Consider the following 23,657-nt stretch of genomic DNA (forward strand, 5'->3'; position numbering starts at 1 on the left):
GTATAATTAAGGATGAGGATAAAAATTGAAAAATTGAATATCCATCAAGATGAGGATGAAAATGTATATAATAAATTAGGATGAGGATGGATACGAAATTCGATCAAATTTGATCCATATCCATCGACCGAGCACTGTAATGTCTCTATACATTGTATACACAAACTAAATCAATCAAGAACTTTAATACTTGCTTTTCTGTCGGATTACGTTTTCTAACAGACAGTTGCTGCCCATTTGGTCATATAAAGAAAAGTTGCACCTTCAAATTGAATACGTCTCTTCGTCTTCGAATCTCTGTCGGAAACACAGCTATTATGTGATCGTGCATCTGGGAAATATTCATCAAATTAATATCACCAGGATTCTGTATATATGCAAGTGATTCAGATCTCCTGATTTGGTCAAAATGGATTGTAACAGGGAGGATGCAAAGAGGGCCATGGAGCTTGCGGAGATCAAGTTCAAGGCCAACGACGTCGAGGGAGCCAAGCGCATTGCCCAGAAGGCCTGCGACATGTTCGGCGACCTTCCGGGCATCCGCCGCGCCGTCGCCGCCTACGAGGTCCACCTCGCGGCCGCCAAGAAGAACTGGCACGCCGTCCTCCGCCTCCGCCCTGGGGAGGACGACCAGCATAAGGTCCGCGAGCAGTTCCTCAAGATGTCCATCCTCACGCACCCCGACAAGAACTCCTCCTCGGCAGCCGACGGCGCCTTCAAGTTCGTCATGGAGGCCTGGAACAGGCTATCCATTAAGGCCGCCCGCAGCAAAAGCAGCAACAGCAACGCCAAAGATGACGACAACAACACCAACAATGCGGAAAGTGGCCGCAAAAGGCAACAGGAGGAAGAGGAGAGCAGCAAGAGCAACAAGAAGCGGCATGAGGAAGAGGATACCAACAAGAGCAGCAATACGGACGACGTTTGCCCGCAGTGCGTCGACGGCTGCTGCAAGTTCCTGGACAAGGAGCGGACCATCAAAAGGTGCGAAACGTGCAAGCTGATCGTCCTTATGGCCAGGGATTTGAACTTCAAGTTGAGGGTGGAAGGTCGCGGCACGGTCAAGTTGGTCTGGGAGAAGCTGAGGATCGAAGTGCAGAGCACAAACAAGGTGAACATCCAGGGAGGAGGATGCATTGAAGTTACTACCACCAATTCTGATGAATAGCTAGTTTCCTTATAGAGTTTTTTTTTTTTGACTAAATTAAATTGATTTTGTTGAAGTTTAAATAATTTTAAATAGTTTATAAAAAATATTTAATTTAATTGTATTTTATATATAATAATTTTAATTAAATTAGATTAATTTGATTATTATATTATAGAAGCTATGAGTGTAATTAGTACCATAATAAAAATATATTAAAATATTATTTATTTTTTAAAATAAAGATGCACTTTTAATTTTTATCTAAAATAATAAAGAAAAAGAAAATAAAATAAAATGACATTCTAAATCAAAAGAAATATCAAATGAATGCCCCTGTTAAAAAAAAAAAAAATCAAAAGGTCCCTTATCAACTTTCCTTTTTTCAAAAATATGTTTTATCTTTTATTTATTTATATATATATATATATTACTCTAAAAACGACATTATTTCCATAAAAGATAAATCATATATGAAACGGCTAGGTATCATGCCTTTATAATGCATTGATTGCCGATATAATGTTATTGGAAAACATGCATTAGTCTTCCAATTGTTCGTACCTCATGTCAAATGTTAAGTCATCTTCTCAACTTGTTTTTTAAGGCTCAATTAATGGGGCACTCAAAGAAAATGTGTGTTTTTGATTCATTTATCTGTTGGCACAATGCACAACTCTTGTAAGATTTATATGCAAATTTGTCTACTATCGCTACCTTCATATGAGAAGGTACACTAAAATGATGTTTGGGCAATACTCCTAGTCTCCAAATCATTTATGCCCAAGATACCATGGGTCCATTTGGCCAAAATAACTAGTACGCGTTGGTTGTCCCATTTTCTCAACAACAAATCATTCCACTAGCTTCATGTTTATCATCCCTTGTCCGTTCAACCCCTGAACCAACTGATCTTGAATGTATATTGCATAGTGTCTTGCATAATAAGATATTATTGATAGGATCCTTCGTACGGAGGCTAGAGAGGGGGGTGTGAATAGCCGACCCCAAATCATCGTTTCTTTCTACAAAACGTGTTAGCGCAGCGGAAAATAAACACAGAAACGAAATGGAAAGAAGACAAACCTCAAACAAACCGATGTAACGAGGTTTGGAGATAAACTCCTACTCCTCGGCGTGTCCGTAAGGTGGACGAAGCCTATCAATCCGTCGGTGGATGAGTCCCCGGAGAACCGGCTAATAAATGCTTCTTGTGGGTGGAGAAACCTCGCCACAATACTTGTAACAACAAGAAAGGAGTACAAGGAAAGCAAGAAGCAAATACAAACAACAATATGAATGCAACACTCGCTTGCCTTCTCTCATCGGAGGCGATGAGCGACAACTTCACAACCCAATCGCGGTGATCGACGATCGAAGCTCACGCCAAGCAGCGATCTCAACAAAGCTCGAACCTCGAGCACGTAGCGAAGCTTTAATCCAAGAAGAAGAAGAAGTAGTAAGAAGAAGGAAGGAGGCTCGCAGCAGCAGCCCTTTATAACCTGCGAAGGCGAAGAAACACGAAGAAATCTGGCGTTGCGTGCATAGCTGGTACTGATCGATGCGTGGACCGATCAGTCTATGTGGATCGGTCCACGACCGATCCATTCCTAAGCCTTCGCTTGTTTCGTCTCGATCGGTCCATGGACCGATCAGAAGCTCCCGATCGGTCCATAGACCGATCAGGAACCCCGATCGGTCCGTAGACCGATCAGCTTCTTCACCGAACTTGCGCCTCGATCGTTGTCCGATCGGTCTCGCACCGATCGATAACCTATAGTAAACTCTTGGATGGTTACCGATCGGTGCGGTGACCGATCGGGCTATCGATGTATCATCGATCGGTCCCTAGACCGATCCAAACTCCCCAGTCCTAAACCTCAGGCTTCTACACCAACATCCAGTCAACCTTGACCTGTTGGTTCATCATTCCTAGCATCTGGTCACTCTCTTGACCTGCTAGAATTCTCCACCAAGTGTTCGGTCAATCCCTTTGACCCACTTGGGCTTTCCTCTTCGTGCCAAGTATCCGATCACTCCCTTGATCTACTTGGACTTCCCAACACCAGATGTCCGATCACCCTTGATCCATCTGGATTTTCCCTTGCCCGGCTTCACTCACCAAGACTTTCACCTAGCTTCACTTACTAGGGTTTTTACCTGGCTTCACTCACCAGGATTTCCAATCTGCCTGGCTTCACTCACCAGGACTTCCCAACTGCCTGTCTTCACTCAACAGGACTTTTCCAACTGCCTGGCTTCACTCACCAGGACTTTCTAACTGCCTGGCTTCACTCACCAGGACTTTCACTTTCACCTAGCTTCACTCGCTAGGATTTTCACCTGGCTTCACTCACCAGGACTTTCCACATCCGGTCCAGAGAACGAGCTACCGAGCCCTCTCTGACCACAGTCCGGAGAACGAGCTACCGAGCCCTCTCCGTCTTTTCATGTGCCAAGCTTCCATACTTGGACTTCTCCGTGCCAAGTCTCCATACTTGGACTTTCTCCCGTGCCAAGCTCCCTGCTTGGACTTTTCCGAGTCAGGTCAACTCACCTCGGGTCAACCAGGTCAACCTTGACCACGAGTTGCACCCACAATCTCCCAAGCTTGTATCCTTGTCAAACATCAAGATACAACTTTTCTGTTCACGCCAAACATCGTCAAACATAACTCGTCAAACATCAAAACATAACTCGAGTCAAGTCAACTCGAGTCTGGTCAACCAGGTCAACTTTGACCTAAGGTTGCACCAACAATTATTCCATGCTTATAAGTCCCAAAGTCCATAACCTCCCTCTTTTTTGGAAAGACACATGTTAGCCCAAGAGATTGGTGGGTGCTTGGAAGACCAAAGGAAAATTCGACAAATTCCATATATTTTATCAATCACCTTGCACAGTATGGGAAGAATGGAGATTTGACCAATAACATTCTACACCATGGAGGATTGATTTGACCAACTCTACACGTCCAACATAGGATAATGTGTGCTTTGACCATGCAATTATCTTCTTTGTTATCGCATCATGCAAGGACCCATAGTTGGCAATTTGTAACTTCTCCATAGTAAGTGGAATACACAAATACTTGAAAGAAAAAGAGCCCTCCTAGAAATTGATAATTTGAAGTAGTTATGTAACAATTGTGTTATCTACTCCAGCTATATACATGTTAGATTTCAAGGGATTAGCTCTCAGACCCGCTTCATCCCCAAATTCCTCCAAACATGCCACAATCAATGTGATAGATGTAACATTAAATCTTGCAAACACTAAGAGGTCATCGACATAGGTTAGATGAGTGATCTAGTCCTCACCATCCATTGAAGAAATCGTGGATGCCTCCATTTAGCTCATAGAATATGAAAATGTAATAATACATTCACGGATCCAGTTCCAGAATTGTTAGGGGAAACCAAACCAACAAGTGCCAATATGAGGATTCCATTGCTTCATCCCTAAATTCCTCCAAACGAGCCACAATCAATGTATGATTCCATTGTAGCATTACAACATGATATTGGCCTATAATCCACTATCCATGGAGTATGATCCACTTTAGGGACCAAAGCAATCAAAGTATAATTCCATTGTCTGAGCAATTTACTAGACCGAAAGAATTCTTGAATTATAGTGACAAAATCTATCTTAACTATTTCCCATGTAGCGGTGAAGAATTTTGCTCCGTACCCATCCAATCTTATCAAATAGAGCATTCTTGATTTCATCCACCCCAATTGGTTTGATAAGATCCGTTGCTTGGGTAGTGTTTAACTGCTTGCCAGAAAAAGCAACAAGCTATCTATTTCTTTACATTGTGCTGATTGACCCAACAAGCCATGAAAATACTCCACAAATTCACTAGTCACCTCCCGTAGACTTGTTGTTGTTGTTGTTGTTAGATCGTTGGCAGCCGGCTAGTGGGGGTGAATAGCCCCGAAAAAAAAGTTAGAAAGATTCTCTTTCTATTGAACTTAACAAGGACACAATATTATATAAAAAAAATAATAACATAAAAAGAATTACAAAAAAGTAAGAAAGCTAAAGAATTTTTTACTTGGTTACAACCTAGGTGGTTGTTCATTGAAGGCAGTTGAAAACTCCATTAAAAAAACCTCCTTCGTGCAGGCGGAGTAGTCTCTTACAAACTTTGAAAGCTCAAAAACTAACTAGGAATTGAATACAGTGATTGTTGAATAATTCCTACCATCAAGGAGCTATTTATAGCCTCTTGGGAAAAGTTATCGTTGTGCTGATGTGGCTTGGAGGCACCTCCAAAGCCATCCAAAGAGACTATAAGTGGATAAAATTTTATCCACTTTATAACGGTCAGCCAACAACTCTGCTTCATCGGAGGTGCCTTTAATGTGATTGGAAGCACCTCAACATTGTTCATCTGAGACACCATAGGCACATTGGAGGCTCCTAGGGCCCCAAATGAGGTAGCAAAGCTCGAGACGCCTCCAAAGCCATTGGAGGCGCCTCGAGCACTGTTCTTCTGAATGGACTCTTTTCCGTGCTTGCTTGGGTGGTGCTCCGGCTGTCTATAATTAAGCTCACTCACCTAACTCTGGCCTTCTCCTTGAGTAGGTTTTCTCCCAGACTTCTCATCCCTCGGATACACCGTACATGTTACATATTGTCCACTGGTGTACTCTTCCACAATTTCTCATCCCTCAGATGCACCGAGCTCGTCCATTATTTTCTCGTATCATCCTTCTCCTTTTTTTGTGTGTGTTTGCTTGACTTTTTGTATTCCTAAGTTCATGCACACTTAGATAAAAGACATCAAAACAGCACAGGACATAATTTAATTCATTTGACTACATCAAAACTAATCAGGGGTACTTATAATCTTCCTCTTTTTTATGTGCATCAATTCGAGTTAAGATTAGTGTTAAAGTAATAATAAAATAATCTATGTTTATTTTTAAAAACAAAATATGAAAAATTACAATTTAGTACAAGAAATAAATATGAAAAATAATGCATGTCATATCTCTCTAATAACTTAACTCCCTATAATTTCTCCCCCTTTGATCACATAAACAAATAGGAGAAAAATAATAGCACAAAATATGAGAAAATTTTGAGGGTGTGTTTGTAAAGTATATAAATTTTTATATTTTTATTGAAATATTTTTTCACAGAAAATAATTTTTGAGAAATATTTCTTATTTTTGCCAAAAAATAATTTAGAAATTAAGTTTAAGTTGTGAAAAAACTTGAAAATTTTTATCAATATTACACAGTATCATTCAGATCAGAACAAAAAATTTCACGAAAATAATATTTTATGTCATATCAAATTAAATATTTTAGAATAGAAATATGTATTTTTAAAATTTAATGATTAAAAATATTTATAGGTTTCGAAAAATCTTGCTAATTTTTCTAAGAATATAAAATATAATATTTATCCACAAAAAATTGAGTTTTTCAAAAACTAGTTTTGTGAATTTTTAACTATGAAAATATTATTTTTGGGAAAAATTTCTTAATAATTTATATAACGGTTAAAAAATTTCAAAATATTTTCTAGAAATAGAGAACATAATGTTTTATTACAAAAAAATTACATTTTTCAAATATCAAAATATTTTTAATTTAATTTTTTTTGTTAAAATATTCAGTATCTTCAATTTTACATAAAAAATTTAAGTTGAAAATTTAAACAGAAGATTTATGAAATTAAATTTTCTAACTACCAAATTAAATTTAAGCATACATATAAAATTAATTTAATAGATTAGAAGATTTTGGTATTCAAAATAAATTCCTATCTAAGAGATTTATCAAGTATTTTTGAGGAATATTTTTTTGACACATTTACAATTTGACCCCGATGATTTTTTAAATACCAATTAAGCCCTTTATGATTTCTAAAATTTAAACTTTATGAAAATTTTAAATTTCTACATGAAATTCTTTTCAAATAATTCTATTTTATCTTTTAATTTTCCATTTTCAGTTTGAATTTTGTCAAAGTGTTCTAATGGTATGCATTAGCTAAGTTAACTTTTAATTAGATGTTATCCTTTTTAAAATTAACATACTTGGTGCATAATTTGCATACATATTTAGATAAAATTTGTATTGTATCATAAAGTTGATCAAGAGGTAAGAGTCATTCCTCACTTATGGTGTTGGATTCGTAGTTCGACACTCCCCCTTCATCGATGCTATCGATGCTTATGTTGGATGAGCTTTCATCATTTTTTTTCTTCTTGGTGACTTGCCATTAATGCAAGTATGATGTATGCCTCAATATTGGACTATGATGATGATTTGTCCCAGGTAGCTTTTAGATTCTTATACTTTGATCGTCTTAGCTCTTTGCCTTTTTCTTTGCTTTTTAGTTTTGGACAGTTATCCTTGATATGCCCTTCTTCTTGATAGTTATAGCATCTGACTTTCCTCTTTCCCCAGAGAATCTTGTTGGCCTGATTCTTATCAAAATTGTTAGACTTAAAGAATTTTTTTAAATTTTTTTACCATGCACACTTCTATTTTTTTTGAGAGATGATTCAGACTGTAGCTCGATCTTCTTAACTTTTAGGGCGATGTCGTTATTTGAATTTTCTATGTCTTTAAGACCTACCCATTGAGACTCGTGAAGTTTGAAAATTAAAAATAAAGTTTCTCAATGTACTTACCTTGAGGTCCTTGGAGAGATAGTAAGAGTCTACTATAAATGTCCATGTCGGTATTCTCGGAAATGCATTTAAGGCATACCTCAATGAATCTCGATTCATTATTGTTTCTTTGAGGTTGTTGAGTTTGATGATCAGTTCCTTGATCTTGGCATGCAGTTGAGCCAGCTTTTCTCATTCTTCCATTAGGAAGTTGGTTAATCGATTTTGAAGCAGATCCCATCTTGCTAGTTTAAGCTTTGAGGTCCCTTCATGTAGCTTTAGGAATGTCTCCCAAAGTTCTTTAGCCGAGTCGTGTTGATCCTTCGTTGGCTAGCTAGAGGGGGGTGAACAACCTTGCAATTTAAATCAAGGTACCCTTCTCTTTCTTTTGACATTAGGTTATAAAAACACTTTAATAAACAAAATTGAAATGTATAAAAGAAAGTACGAGACAAATAGAATTTACTTGGTTTGCAACCGGGGAGGTTACTAATCCAAGACAAATAAAGCTTTTCTAGTAGACCTCTTCTTAGACACAAGTCGAAGGCAGAGAAACATCATACAAGATGATGATAGCTTAGACAATGGAGAATACAATAAGAAATTTGAGTACAGAGAAAAATGTTGTCTGAATTGAGAGGACCAAAGTTCTATTAATAGTCCATTGGTCAAAATAGCCATTTTGAAGACATAGCATCTTAGAGCACCTAGATGGGGATCCTGGCACCTCTAGTGTGGTGGTTTATCCACTATACAATAGTTTGGGGATAAAATTTTATCCCCTCTAGGACACCTAGACCATTGCTGGTGTGGGCCCAAAAGTGATCTACATTGCAATGTCCTGAAAGGGCACCCAGTTGGTGCCAAGATGGTCTGAGTGCCCAGACTAGTCTAGGCACTTGGACGTCCTAGCACTTGGACTTGGTTCAAGTGCCCAAATGAGTTAGCTTCATACTGACTCGTCCGACTTCTTCTCTAATCACTCGAGTGATCCTCCAGCCAACAAGAGTTGATCTCATTCTAAATCCAACTCCAGTCTTCTCCTCAAGTAGTCTTCCTCTCCGACTTGTTATCCCTCGGAAGCACCATGCACACCCTTCTCATTCCATCGGTGTACTCTTCCGTAGCTTCTCATCTCTCGGATGCACTAAGTCCGTTGACTCAATTCCTGTGCCATCCTTTTCATCCATTGCATCTTTCGCTCGACTTCTTACGCTCTTCAGTCCTTGCACACTCAGACACAAGACATCAAATACATAAAGCTTAAATTGACTTGGTTGATCATATCAAAACCTGGGGTACTTACAATCTCCCCTTTTTTGATAAAGATCAATCCAAGTTAAGTTAAGGTTATACCAAAATAGTAAAATAAATAAATATGAAATTAATTTTCAATTTATCACAATTTGTAAAAAATTATTCCTCCCCCTAAACTTAATCATATTTTTCCCCTTTGATCATATTAAAAATAGGGATCTTCATTGAAAGAAAAATTAAAAAATATTCTAAGGGTTACTCAAATAGTGATCAATTTTTTAAAAAAATTATGGGAATTATTGTTCAATAATTTGAATTTCTAAAAATGGAAAATTCATTTTGCTAAAAATAATTTCAAAATTATTTTTAACCTTCTAAAAATTTTGAAAACTTTTGTCACTGTTAAACACAACTATCTAATGTCGATAAAGTTTTCATGAAAAATTAAGATTAATATTATTGAAAATTAGTTATTTTATTCATAAAGATGTATTTCTAAAAAAGAGTTAAAAATAGATTTTGAGCTTGAAAAATCATGTAAAATTTTTTTAGTAGGTAAAATAGAATGTATACCTGAAATTTTTTTTTTCAATAATTAAATATTCTAGAAGTTTTAATATTAAAAATTAATATTTTGGTAAAAAATTCATAGAAAATTTATTAACAATCAGAAAAGTTTGAAAAGTTTTATTCTAATAGAGGATTTACCATCTTATCACTGTAAAAATTTTGAACAAAATATTATAATATAAGGTTTGCACGAAAAATATTTTTCTAAGTAAAGTAATTCTAATTTAGAAAATTAATTAAATTAAAGAAATCTATTTAAATTATGATTTAGGAACCTAGTATAGGTTCCTACTTACTGGATTAATAAGATATCTTTTGGGAATATATTTTTGTGATACTTTTGCAATTGGACGCTTGTGATATATGAAATATCAATTTAGTTCTTGAAAATTTCTAAAATTTTGAACATGTGAACATGCATCACCCTTTTGCAATTGTTATAATTTATCTTATAACTTAGCATTTTCAATTTTTTGTTTGTCGAATTCTTCTAGTGGGCATGCTTTAGCTAAAACTACTCTCATTTCTAGGTTTTCCTTTTTCAATTGTTCATTTTTTTATTTTAAGCTTACAAATAGATTTAGACAAAGATTTTATATGCCTAAATATAAATAATCAGGAGGTAAAAGACATACCTCACTTATCATATTAAATTTGAAGCTCGATTCTCCCCTTCATCGTTGATGTCTTCTAATGTATCTCCCCCTTTATCGATGTTTGCTTCTGAATTACTTGATTCTTCGTGACTCACCATCAGTGTCTGTCCAAAGAAAGCTTCTATCTTGGATTCTAATGAGGAGCTTTCATCCCAGGTAACCTTGAGATTCTTGTGCTTGGATCGCCTTGGTCCTTTGTCTTTCTCCGTCTTGAGCTTTGGGCAGTCATCTTTGTGTTAGAACTTCCGAGCCGCAAAAACTGCCTTTTGCGTTGCGAAAACTCCGAAATTCTTAGCCATTGGATCCGTGCGAAGATAAAATTTTTCATGTACTTAGTTTTTCTACTCTAGATCTACTTTAGATCTACATGTCAAGAGATATACCTTTGAAGCGAAGCCCTTCGCAAATCCCGCTCGTCCAAGGTTCTTCGGATCTCAAGTGTGTTCAAGCGGACACACCTCTAGAAGTATCTACACGAACAAGAGATGGAGAGAACAAACTAAGAGTGTGCTAGCACCCTTAGAAGTCACGGCAAGGATGAGAGGGAGAGGGAAGAAGAGAGGAGGAGGAAGAAGCCTTGAATAGAATTAACTCACAATTCATTTGCTCCCTTAATCCCCTTTAAGTGGCCGACCACTCATGGAAGACCAAGAGTCGTGGCTCTTAGTTTTCCTCATGAGGTGGCACACACATGAGTTAGCTTTGATGATGTGGAACACCATCATTGGCTGACCCCATGCCATGTCACAAATGAGGTGGCATATGATCAAGTCAAACTTGACCCTTCATCTTTCCTCTCAAGTCAAGTCAAACTTGACTCATTTATCTCCCATGGTTGATCAAATCTAACCATTGATTCAAGTCAATTTGATTTAATGAATCTCTATTCATTAAATTAAATTGATTTAATGAGTCATAATCTAAATTAGACTCATTCAATACATGAATCAAATTGAGTCCAACTCAATTAGTCTAATTTGGATTACTCTTAATCCAATTTGGTTCATCACATGAACCTAATCCTCTAGGTTCATCAAATGAACCTAATCTCCATCTAATTGCCCTATGTGTGTGACCCTATAGGTTCTTGTAACGTTGGCAATGTTCCTAAACCCATTTAGAAATATAAGTAATGAGCGATATCTAGCAACACATCATTACTACCCAAGTTACAAGAATGTTGAGATCCAACATCACCTTGTGACTACTAATTGTGACTCTCACAATATATGACAATGTCCTTCTATCCTTGACATTTAGATTGATCAATTGAGGCATAGACCATGTCATCCTTTAATCAATCTATATCTTGAACTTCAAGTAGACTCACTCTAATCAAATGAGCTCAATATCTCATATTGACTCACTTGGGCATGGTCATGCACTTAGTGGTCTCACTCTATCAAGAATCATGATGTCTCTCCCGTCATATAGGAGGGATATATCCTATCTACATAACTCACATCCCTCCACATAATTTGTTACATACCCAATAATCTCCTTTATAGTCCACCCAATTACGGGTGACGTTTGACGAAGCCAAAGTATGCAACTCCTTATGTAGAGAACTATGGTGACTTCAGGACCAAGGACCAATAGTTATACTAATAGTCATATGAGAAAGTATATGACACTCATATAACGATCCATGATTGTCACGCCCCGGAGGAGTCCCTGTCCGAAGAAATTTCGGCAACAACTCCCCTGTACGGGTGACAATCTGAAGCATTACTACATACAAACTATACATCAGCCACACTCGGCTGGAATATATATATACAAAATATAAACAACATCACCACGCAATTAATAAGCCTACATGGCTGAACGTAAACACATAGCAGCGGAAGACATAAAATGATACGAACGTAAAACTAACAATGACACTAACAAAAATTACCTGCAACCACCAGACGGGACTCCAAAATCCCTATCGAAGCATACAATACCAAGTTCACAAAACCAAAACATAAATAGCGTTAGCAACCAAAACCAGAAAAAGAAACTATCCTCGAGTGTGTCGTGGGACTGGCAGCTGGGACTCTCCAAGCATCCATGACTCATCTACCTGTTACCTGGCGAAAGAAAACCATTTTGCGGGGTGGTGAGTATTGGAACTCAGCGGGTAAGGAAAGAGATAGTGCATGAACATAACATATAACTAGAAAGTGAGCCAAGAGTATACAGTCTCATACAGAAATAGCAGATACTACAAAAGAACCAAAACAAATGCTCATACCTGAAACCATATCCTAGGCTAGGTATAGTAGGTCAGAACTGGTACTAATCTGCTACATTACTGTTCATAACTACAGAGGTAATAAGCAAGGTATATACCAATTTTCAATGACTAGACATCTACAACAAGAACATATCTCAACACAAGTAAGCATATCAACATATGTGAACAACGACAGTAAGTAAGCAATAACAGCATATATAGACAGCAGCGGTCAGAACAAATATAATAACAACAGCGTATGCACGGATGGTCACTCCCGCCCACCTCTCTGCACCATGACCCCTGTATAGTCGAGAGGCCGGGTCAGTGACAGACTGTACACCACTCCAGCTACCACTCACACGAATGGTCGAGGGGACAGTTGCATAGTAGCTAACTAGCTACATCTGCGACGGGGTCCCTGCTGCTCGTACTCCAGCTACCACTCACACGAATGGCCGAGTGCGGCACGACAGGACAAGCGGCATCAACTCCAGCTACCACTCTCTTGAGTGGCCGAGGATGCGGCATGCATGCAATGACATGATGCGAACAATGCAACAGTCATCATATATATAAGCAGAAACAGGTATGCTACATGAAGCCAGCATGCTCAACATAATATATAAATAAATAACAGTCAAAGCATACAGACATGGTATCTAGTATCTGCTACTGATCATGGACAACAACAAGAGACTGTATAGATATGGAACGAATTTCTCAAAGATTGCATGGAAGTATCAAGGGCAGGAAAGTAAGAGTGGAGTCAAGGTAAACAGTCCTTATCCAATTTAGTTCATGCACCAAGATCAAAGTACTAAAAAAAGACAAAGCAAAAAGTACTCACCTTTATTATAGACCATGCTAAACAATCCCACGTCGAGATGTTCTTCTTAAATCTAAGTCTTTTGTTTCAGTTGCTAAGTATTCCTCTTCAAGAAGTTTCTTGGGATTTGACTTTTTAAATATCTTATCATGCATCTGAACTTTGCACCACTTCTGACCTCTCATTCAATTGCTTCAGGTTGTCCACAAATGCACTTTCTCCAGCTCATCACTGATCTGCTTCTTTTTAGCTCTGTGTATGAAGATTGAAACTTCCATATATCTTCCAAGAAATTAATCGAAACATGGACAATGTCAGCTTCTACTTTACATGAAGCAACAGATTTGCTAGCTCATTTTCCATGGCTTTCAGGTTAAGGACAATCCGGCTGTTTGCTTCATCAAACTAATCCCTCTCTTCTCTGATTTTCTTAAACCTTGCAGTCACAGCTGCCAGAGATGTATTAACCTTCATTAGTTCAACATCCAGCTGGTTTCTTTACTTCTCTAGTTCCTCGATCTTATAGAGCAATTCCTTCTCAACTTCCCTGGCTTCATTGCCTTTAATTACACGAATGTTAAGGGCCTCTTCTTTTTAGTGCTTGTGATCTAGGATGCGCTTTTGTGCCTTAGCAGTAGAGTTGGCAAGAGAATCCACTAGAACCTTCAAATCAACACCCTTGATATGTTTGATTACGGGAACAAAAGCAAAGGATTTAGAGCATCGATGTTGGCTACACCATAGACATTTGGCGACGGTTTGAGCGAGAGTGGAAGAAAGGGGAAAAACTATGAAGGCTAGGCACGGTGTTGGGTGGATCTGCGTCAGCACAGCAGCAATGTCAGGATCGGGAGGCTGGTCATGCTGGAATGGGGCACAACACAAAGGAGATGATGATAGATCCGTGTTGGTGCTTGAGCCCGTCGTCAATCGGGCGGCGGTGAATCGGGGTAGGAGGGCAGCGCTCGTGAGGCGAGGATCGGCGGCGACGGGAGAAGGGAAGCTCTGCCGGTGATGACAATGGGTGGCGAGCGGCGGTGATTGGTTTCGCGCAGAGAAAGGAAAACGGGTTCGGAGCGTCGGTTGGGGAGGAGAAGGAGGCTTCGGCGCTGCTCGGCGTCGTAAGAGGGAGAGGACGGTTTTAGGTGATTAAGGTGAGGGCACGGGAGGGTTTTTAAAGAAAAGGTAAAAGAAAATATTTAAGGAAATTAAAAATTTCCTCGTTTAAATCAGGTAACTTAAATAAATTTTATCCTGACATAATAATTTATCTCCTTAACCTACGTCAAACAAGCTCTGAAAAATTCTTAGAAAATCTCTCAAATTTTCTAAAAATTCTAATAAAATTATTTGTCAAATAATCCTATTTTTAATTATTATTTTGTTGCCGTATTTTGTATTGTCAAATAATCCTATTTTTAATTATTATTTTGTTGCCGTATTTTACAATGATACTTTTTCATGGTGGGTCATTCAGTATACATTCTCCAATGAATACCCATGTGTCAACTTGATATCTTTATATCCATGACTTGTGAGATCAAGTCATCGAGTTGACCTACATGCTAGTCTCAGCGCATTAACATTGTCCATGAATGTTAATACTTGACTAGAAATGATTAAGTGTAGTGTTCTTTATATCATCTCACTATCAATTCAACCAATCGATTGATATAGATAAGAACCTTCTACTCAAGGACGATATTATACTTAGTTATTTGACACTAATACAAGTAAGTATAATAACCATAAAGAAATGTCTTTATAAATATATAGGAATATGATACATCAAGTCCATACAACAATCATCACATGATTGGCTCTAGGGCTCTAACTAACAATCTCCCACTAGCACTAGTGGCAATCAGTGTAGGCTCTAAGGCCGAATGACCTAGTGTGACCATCATGCTTTCTCTGTGCCAAAGCCTTGGTCAAGGGATCATCGATGTTAGCCTCTGTGGGTACTCTGCAAATCTTCAGATCTCCTCTATCGATAATCTCTCGAATGAGAAGGAAGCGCCGTAGTATGTGTTTGGTCCGCTGGTGTGAGCGAGGTTCCTTAGCCTGTGCAATTGCTCCATTGTTGTCACAATAGAACTCTATAGGATCAGCTATGCTAGGAACCACCCCAAGCTTAGTAATGAACTTGCGGATCCAAACTGCCTCCTTTGCTACTTCTGATGCAGCAATATACTCGGTCTCTGTTGTAGAATCAGCAACTATGTCCTGCTTCGAACTCTTCCAGCTCACAACACCACCATTTAAGCAAAACACGAACCCTGACTGCGATCTATAATCATCTTGGTCAGTTTGGAAGCTGGCATCACTGTAACCCTTTACTGCTAGCTCGTCATCGCCTCCATATATCAAGAAATATTCTTTAGTCCTTCTCAAGTACTTAAGAATATTCTTGACCGCTATCCACTAACCTTCACCTGGATCTGACTGGTATATGCTCGTCATGCTCAAAGCATATGAAACATCAAGACGAATACATAGCATGACGTACATAATAGATCCTATGGCTGAAGCATAAGGGATCTTATCCATGCGGTCTCTCTCCTCTCTAGAAGAGGGACCTTGAGTCTTCGAAAGACTCACACCATGTGACATGGCAGAAATCCTTTCTTGGAATTCTGCATGGCAAACCGTAGTAATACCTTGTCAATATATGTACTCTGACTTAAGCCAAGCAATCTCTTAAATCTATCTCTATAGATCTTTATGCCTAGAATACAGGCTGCTTCACCTAAGTCCTTCATCGAGAAACAATTTCCTAGCCAAGTCTTTACAGACTGAAGCAAAGGGATGTCATTCCCAATGAGTAATATGTCATCCACATACAATACAAGGAAGACAACTGTGCTCCCAACAACCTTCTTGTAGACACAGGGTTCATCTTCATTCTTGATGAAATCAAACTATTTGATTGCATCATCGAATCAAAGACTCCAACTCCGAGAAGCTTGCTTTAGTCCATAAATGGATTTATGCAGCTTGCATATTCTGTCAGTATGCTGTGGATCTACAAAACCCTCAGGTTATGTCATGTACACATCCTTGAGCAAGTTTCCATTCAGAAACGCGATTTTGACTTCTATCTGCCAGATCTCATAATTGTGGTATGCTGCAATAGCAAGCATGATCCGAATGGACTTTAACATCGCTACTGGAGAAAAAGTTTCATCATAGTCAATACCATGAATTTGTTTGAAACCTTTAGCTACCAGACGACCCTTATATATAAGTCCATCCATGTCAGTCTTTCTCTTAAAGACCCACTTACACCCAATGGGTTTGACCCCTTCAGGTGGATCAACCAAAGTCCATACTTAGTTGGTGTACATGGATTCTATCTCGGATCTCATGGCCTCTAGCCATTTCTCAGAATCTGGGCTCATCACAGCTTCTTGATAGGAGGTAGGCTCATTCTCAATGAGCATAACGTCATCATGGTCAGACAAGAGAAATGAGTATCTCTCAGGCTGACGACGTACCCTATAAGACCTGCGAAGAGGTAGATCTACTTGAACTGGTTGTTGTTCCTCAACTCCTTGTGGAACAATCTCATCATTCACAACACTTTGTGGTTCCAGTTCAACTTCCATCAAGGCTTCAGTGCCATGGTCCATATCCTGAACTTCTTCAAGATTGAACGTACTCCCACTAGTTTTTCTAGAAACAAAATCCCTTTCTAGAAATATCCCAGTCTTAGCCACAACTACTTTGTGTTGACTGGGAATGTAGAAGTAATATCCTTTCGTTTCCTTGGGATATCCTATAAAATAGCACTTATCAGATTTGGGTCTCAATTTATCTGAGACTTGACGTCGAACGTAAGCCTCACAACCCTAAATCCTCATAAAAGACACCTGGGCATCTCTCCCAGTCCATATCCTATATGGTGTCTTTATCACAGCCTTGGATGGAACACGGTTAAGTATGAAGGCTGCTGTGTCTACAGCATAGCCGCAAAGAGATATAGGAAGATCTGTGTGACTCATCATAGATCGCACCATATCTAATAGGGTACGATTTCTCCTTTCAGATACACCATTCCATTGTGGTGTTCCAGGAGGAGTGAGTTGGGATAGAATCCCACACTCAGCTAAATAGTTACGAAACTCATGGCTAAGGTATTCACCATCTTGATCTGATTGAAGTATCTTAATACTTTTGCCAAGCTGGTTTTGTACTTCATTCTTGAATGCTTTGAACTTTTCAAAAGATTCAGACTTATATGTCATCAAATACACATAACCATATCTACTGAAGTCATCAGTAAATGTATTGAAGTACCTATAACCACCTCTGGCAGCGACATTGAAAGGGCCATATACATCACTATGTATATGTTGGGTTCGTCGGGCCGCGAAAACCGCTTTTTCGCGTCGCGGAAACCCCGAGTTACCCAAAGCCATGGATCTCGTGCAAAGATTCGTAAACAAAACTTTTCGAAAAACCTTTTTCTTGTACGAGTTTGTAAAAACTTTAGATCTACACTAAAGTTAAGATCATTACCCTTGTAGCGAAGCCCTTCGCGTTCCCGCTCGTCCAAGAAGTTGCCGGATCTCTAGACCGTCAAGCGTCGGTCCTCTAAAAGTATCCACATGAACAATTCTTGATGGAGAAAACCTAAACAAAGGTGTGCTAGCACCTTGATAGGTCACGGCAAGGAAGAGGAGGGAGAGCAAGGAGAGAACCCAAGGAAGGAGAAGGAGTTACACCACTTGAATGGAAAAATGAATTCCCACTCCAACACAAAGTGGCCGGCCACTCTCAAAAAAAAAACTCACAAATTAATTGCATTAATTGCAATTAATATGAAGCCATTAAGAGAATGACTTTGTAACTTCCATGAGGTGGCACCCATGATGATGTGGAACATCATTATTGGTCCACCTAATGCCAACTCACCAATGAGGTGGCAAAAGGTGAATTCAAAATTGACCTTTGGTCTTCCTTCTCAAGTCAAGTCAAACTTGACTCAATCTCTACCATGGTTGATCTAATCTAACCATTTGATTCGAGCCAACTTAATATAATGAATCTAATTCATTAAATTAAATTGATTCAATGAGTCAAAATCTAAATTAGACTAATTGAACACATGAATCAACTTGAGTCGAACTCAAGTTAGCCCAATTAGGATTACTCTTAATCCAATTTGATTCATCAAATGAATCTAATCCTCTTGGTTCATCATATGAACCTAATCTCCATCGTCCTAAGTGTGTGACCCTATAGGTTCTTGTAACGTTGGCAATGCCCTAAACCCATTTAGGAGCATAAGTAATGAGCGGTATCTAGCAACACATCATTACTACCCATGTTACAAGAATGTCGAGATCCGACATCACCTTGTGACTACTAATTGTGACTCCTCACAATATATGAGACATTGCCCTTCTATCCTAGACATCTAGATTGATCAATATGAGGCATAGACCGTGTCATCCTCTAATCAATCTAAATCTTGAACTCCAAGTAGACTCACTCGATCAAATGAGCTCAACATCTAATGTTGACTCATTTGGGCATGGCCATGCACTTAGTGGCCTCACTTTATCAAGAATACCGATGTCACTCCCGTCATATGGGAGGGATAGATCCCATCTACATCACTCACATCCCTCTACATAATTCGTTATATACCCAGTAATCGCCTTTATAGTCCACCCAGTTACGGGTGACGTTTGACGAAACCAAAGTACATAACTCCTTATGTAGGGATCCATGGTGACTTCAGGTCTAAGGACTAATAGTCATACTAATAGCCACATGAGAAAGTATATGACACTCATATAACGATCCATGATACTTTCTCATGGCGGTTCATTCAGTATACATTCTCTAATGCATACCCATGTGTCAGCTTGATATCTCTATATCCATGACTTGTGAGATCAAGTCATCGAGCTGACCTACATGCTAGTCTTATTGTATTAACATTGTCCCTGAATGTTAATACTCGACTAGGAATGATTTAGAGTAGTGTTCCCTATATCATCTCACTATCGATTCAACTAATCGATTGATATAGGTATGAACCTTCTACTCAAGGACGCTATTATACTTAGTCTATTTGGCACTAATACAAATAAGTATAATAACCAAACAAATGCCTTTATTAATATACAAGAATATGATACAATGAGTCCATACAATCATCAAATGATTGGCTCTAGGGATCTAACTAACAATCTCCCACTAGCACTAGTGCCAATCAGTATAGACTCTAAGGCCTAATGACCTAGTGTGACCATCATGCTTCCTCTGTACCAAAGCCTTGGTCAAGGGATCTGCGATGTTAGCCTCTGTAGGTACTCTGCAAATCTTCACATCTCCTCTGTCGATAATCTCTCGAATGAGATGGAAGCGCCGTAGTATGTGCTTGGTCCGCTGGTGTGAGCGAGGTTCCTTCGCCTGTGCTATAGCTCCATTGTTGTCACAATAGAGCTCAACTGGGTCAGCGATGCTAGGAACCACCCCAAGTTCAGTGATGAACTTGTGGATCCAAACTGCCTCCTTTGCTGCCTCTGATGCAGCAATATACTCGGCCTCTGTTGTAGAATCAGCTACTGTGTCCTGCTTCGAACTCTTCCAGCTCACAGCACCACCATTTAAGCAAAACACGAACCCTGACTGCGATCGGTAATCATCCTGATCGGTCTGGAAGCTGGCATCACTGTAACCCTTTACAGTTAGCTCATCATTGCCTCCATATATCAAGAAATATTCTTTAGTCCTTCGTAAGTACTTAAGAATATTCTTGACCGCTATCCAGTGACTTTCACCTGGATCTGACTGGTATCTGCTCGTCATGCTCAAAGCATACGAGACATCAGGTCGAGTACATAGCATGGCGTACATGATCGATCCTATGGCTGAGGCATAAGGGATCTGATCCATGCGATCTCTCTCCTCTCTAGAAGAGGGACCTTGAGTCTTCGAAAGACTCACGCCATGTGACATCGGCAGAAATCCCTTCTTGGAATTCTGCATGGCAAACCGAAGGAGTACCTTGTCAATGTATGTACTCTGACTTAGGCCAAACAATCTCTTAGATCTATCTCTATAGATCTGTATCCCTAGAATGCGGGATGCCTCACCTAAGTCCTTCATTGAAAAGCAACTCCCTAGCCAAGTCTTGACAGACTGAAGCATAGGGATGTCCTTCCCAATGAGTAGTATGTCATCCACATACAATATGAGGAAGACAACTATGTCTCCTACAACCTTCTTGTAGACACAAGGTTCATCTTCGTTCTTGATGAAACCAAACTGATTGCATCATCGAATCGAAGATTCCAGCTCCGAGATGCTTGCTTTAGTCCATATATGGACCTATGCAGCTTGTATGCTGTGGATCTACAAAACCCTCAGGTTGTGTCATGTACACATCCTCGAGTAGGTTTCCATTCAGACACACGGTTTTGACATCCATCTGCCATATCTCATAGTCATGGTAGGCTGCAATAGCAAGCATGATCCGAATGGACTTAAACATCGCTACTGGAGAAAAGGTTTCATCATAGTCAATACCATGAATATGCTTGAAACCTTTAGCTACCAAGCGACCCTTATAGATAAGTCCATCCATGTCAGTCTTTCTCTTAAAGACCCACTTACACCCTATGGGTTTTACCCCTTCAGGTGGATCAACCAAAGTCCATACTTGGTTGGTGTACATGGATTCCATCTCGGATCTCATGGCTTCTAGCCATTTCTCGGAATCTGGTCTCATCACAGCTTCCTGATAGGTGGTAGGCTCATCCTCTATGAGCACAACGTCATCATGGTCAGACAAGAGAAATGAGTATCTCTCAGGCTGACGACGTACCCTATCAGACCTGCGAAGAGGTATGTCTACATGAACTGGTTGTTGTTCCTCAACTCCTTGTGGAACAACATCATCCACAACACTTTGTGGTTCCAATTCAATTTCCATCGAGGCATTAGTGCTATTGTTCGCATCTTGAACTTCTTCAAGATCGAACGCGCTCCCACTAGTCTTTCTAGAAACAAAATCCCTTTCTAGAAAGACCCCAGTCTTTGCCACAACTACCTTGTGCTGACTGGGAATGTAGAAGTAATATCCCTTAGTTTCCTTGGGATATCCGATGAAATAGCACTTGTCGGATTTGGGTCCTAATTTGTCTGAGACTTGACGTCGTACGTAAGCCTCACAGTCCCAAATCCTCATGAAAGACACCTGGGCATCTCTCCCAGTCCATATCCTATATGGTGTCTTTTTCACGGCCTTTGATGGAACTCGGTTGAGTATGAAAGCTGCCGTGTCTAGAGCATATCCCCATAGATATGTTGGAAGATCTGTGTGACTCATCATAGATCGTACCATATCTAATAGGGTACGATTCCTCCTTTCGAATACACCATTCCACTGTGGTGTTCCAGGAGGAGTGAGTTGGGATAGAATCCCACATTCAGCTAGGTAGTCACGAAACTCATGGCTAAGGTATTCTCCACCTTGATCTGATCGAAGTATCTTAATACTCTTGCCAAGCTGGTTCTGTACTTCATTCTTGAATTCTTTGAACTTTTCAAAGGATTCAGACTTATGTGTCATCAAGTACACATAACCATATCTACTGAAGTCATCAGTAAATGTGATGAAGTACCTATAACCGCCTCTAGCAGCGACATTGAAAGGGCCACATACATCACTATGTATGAGTCCTAACAAATCAGTCGCTCTTTCGCTGTGCCCACTAAAGGGAGTCTTGGTCATCTTGCCTCGTAGGCATGACTCGCATATCTCATATGATTCTAAATCAAATGAGTCCAGCAAACCATCCTTATGGAGCTGGGATAAGCGCTTGTCATTTATATGACCTAAGCGACAGTGCCAGAGGTAGGTTTGGTTCATGTCATTTGACTTGAACCTCTTGGTATTTATGTTATAGATAGGGCTCTCAAGGTCTAGAATATAGAGTCCGTTTATCAGAGGTGCACTACAATAGAACATATCGTTTAAATAAAAAACAACATTTGTCTTTTATTATAAAGAGTATCCTTTCTTGTCTAAACAAGAACCGAAACTATGTTCTTAGTAAGAGCACACATAACAACAATCATCTAAATCTAGTACAAGCCCAGAGGGCAGATAGTAAGTTCCTACAGAATAGCAAGAACCCGTGCTCCATTGCCTACTCGTAGGTCCACCTCGCCTTTGCCAATGCTCTGCTATTTCTCAGCGCCTGTACAAATATGAGAAGCACATCCAGTATCTAATACCCATGATGTAGAAATAGATAGATTGACTTCTATAACATAAATACCTGTGGAAGTCTCACTCGCTTCTTCTTAAGATCCTCTAAGTATACCTTGCGGTTCCTCTTCCAATGTCCAGTGGAAGCGGGTAGCATCCTTAGCGACCCTCCTTTAGGCTTCAGTGCCTTGCCTTTGCCCTTGGTATGGGACTTTCCCTTATCTTTGGGCTTGTCCTTGCCCTTGTGCTTCTGGACCATCAGAATGGGCTTAACCTTCTTAAGGTTAATCTCAGCAGTTCGTAACATACTAAGTAGCTCGGGCAGTGGCTTGTCAATCTCGTTCATGTTATAGTTGAGAACGAATTGACTATAGCTATCCGGCAAGGACTGCAAGATCAAGTCAGTGGCCAGCTCTTGGCTAAGTGGGAACCCCAGTCTTTGTAGGTTCTCTATGTACCCAATCATCTTGAGTACATAAGGACCTACAGGAGCCCCGTCTGACATCTTGCACTGAAACAATGCCTTAGAGATCTCAAATCTCTCATGCCTCGCTTGTCCCTGATATAGTTGGCGAAGATGTTCAACCATATCGTAAGCGCCCATCAACTCGTGTTGCTTCTGAAGCTCAGAGTTCATGGTCGTGAGCATTAGACAGGACACATCTAATGCGTCATCTTGATGCTTCTTGTAAGCATCCCAGTCAGCTCGCGTGGCAGTGGCAGGAGGAGCCTCCGGAATGGACTGCTCCAGAACGTACAGTTTTGAGTGAGAACTATTCTCAAGTTCCTGTACCAGTCCAGGAAATTCGCTCCGTTGAGCTTGTCCTTCTCAAGGACAGATCGTAGGGAGAAGGAATTCGTGTTCGACGTCATGGTTATCTACAACAGAAAATTTGCAGAAATAAATATCGTATTCTTTAAAAATCATTTAATTAGGCCTTTAATTAAATGATGCTCCCACTGAATTCTATAATTCTTGTGGGACAAGATCCACATCATACTAACCCTTGAGTTAGCTTTGGCTAATACGCCCAAGGCTTAGTATGATCGGTAGGTAATGATTACCAATTACATCTCTATGCAACTCTTGTTTATAGAATCAATATC

General features: G+C 39.5%; 1 protein-coding gene and 1 long non-coding RNA gene across 2 annotated transcripts; one reads left to right on the forward strand and one right to left on the reverse strand.

Annotated features, from left to right (window-relative positions):
- The first annotated feature begins 409 nt into the window (after positions 1 to 409).
- LOC122022952 lies at positions 410 to 1,168 on the forward strand. The gene has a single exon (XM_042581054.1). It carries the CDS (start codon positions 410 to 412, stop codon positions 1,166 to 1,168), a length of 759 nt encoding a protein of 252 aa, XP_042436988.1.
- Positions 1,169 to 12,106: 10,938 nt separating this feature from the next.
- LOC122024301 lies at positions 12,107 to 14,459 on the reverse strand. Its single transcript, XR_006123388.1, has 2 exons — positions 13,340 to 14,459; positions 12,107 to 12,343 (listed from the first exon to the last, which is right to left on the reverse strand). It is a non-coding gene; the product is annotated as an uncharacterized LOC122024301 (long non-coding RNA).
- Positions 14,460 to 23,657: the final 9,198 nt, after the last annotated feature.

Source organism: Zingiber officinale, chromosome 9B (genome assembly GCF_018446385.1).
Source record: "Zingiber officinale cultivar Zhangliang chromosome 9B, Zo_v1.1, whole genome shotgun sequence".
Classification (NCBI taxonomy): domain Eukaryota; kingdom Viridiplantae; phylum Streptophyta; class Magnoliopsida; order Zingiberales; family Zingiberaceae; genus Zingiber; species Zingiber officinale.

Excerpts from the sequence above, each read along its gene's own strand:
- LOC122022952 (XM_042581054.1), top strand. The coding sequence starts at position 410 with ATGGATTGTAACAGGGAGGATGCAAAGAGGGCCATGGAGCTTGCGGAG.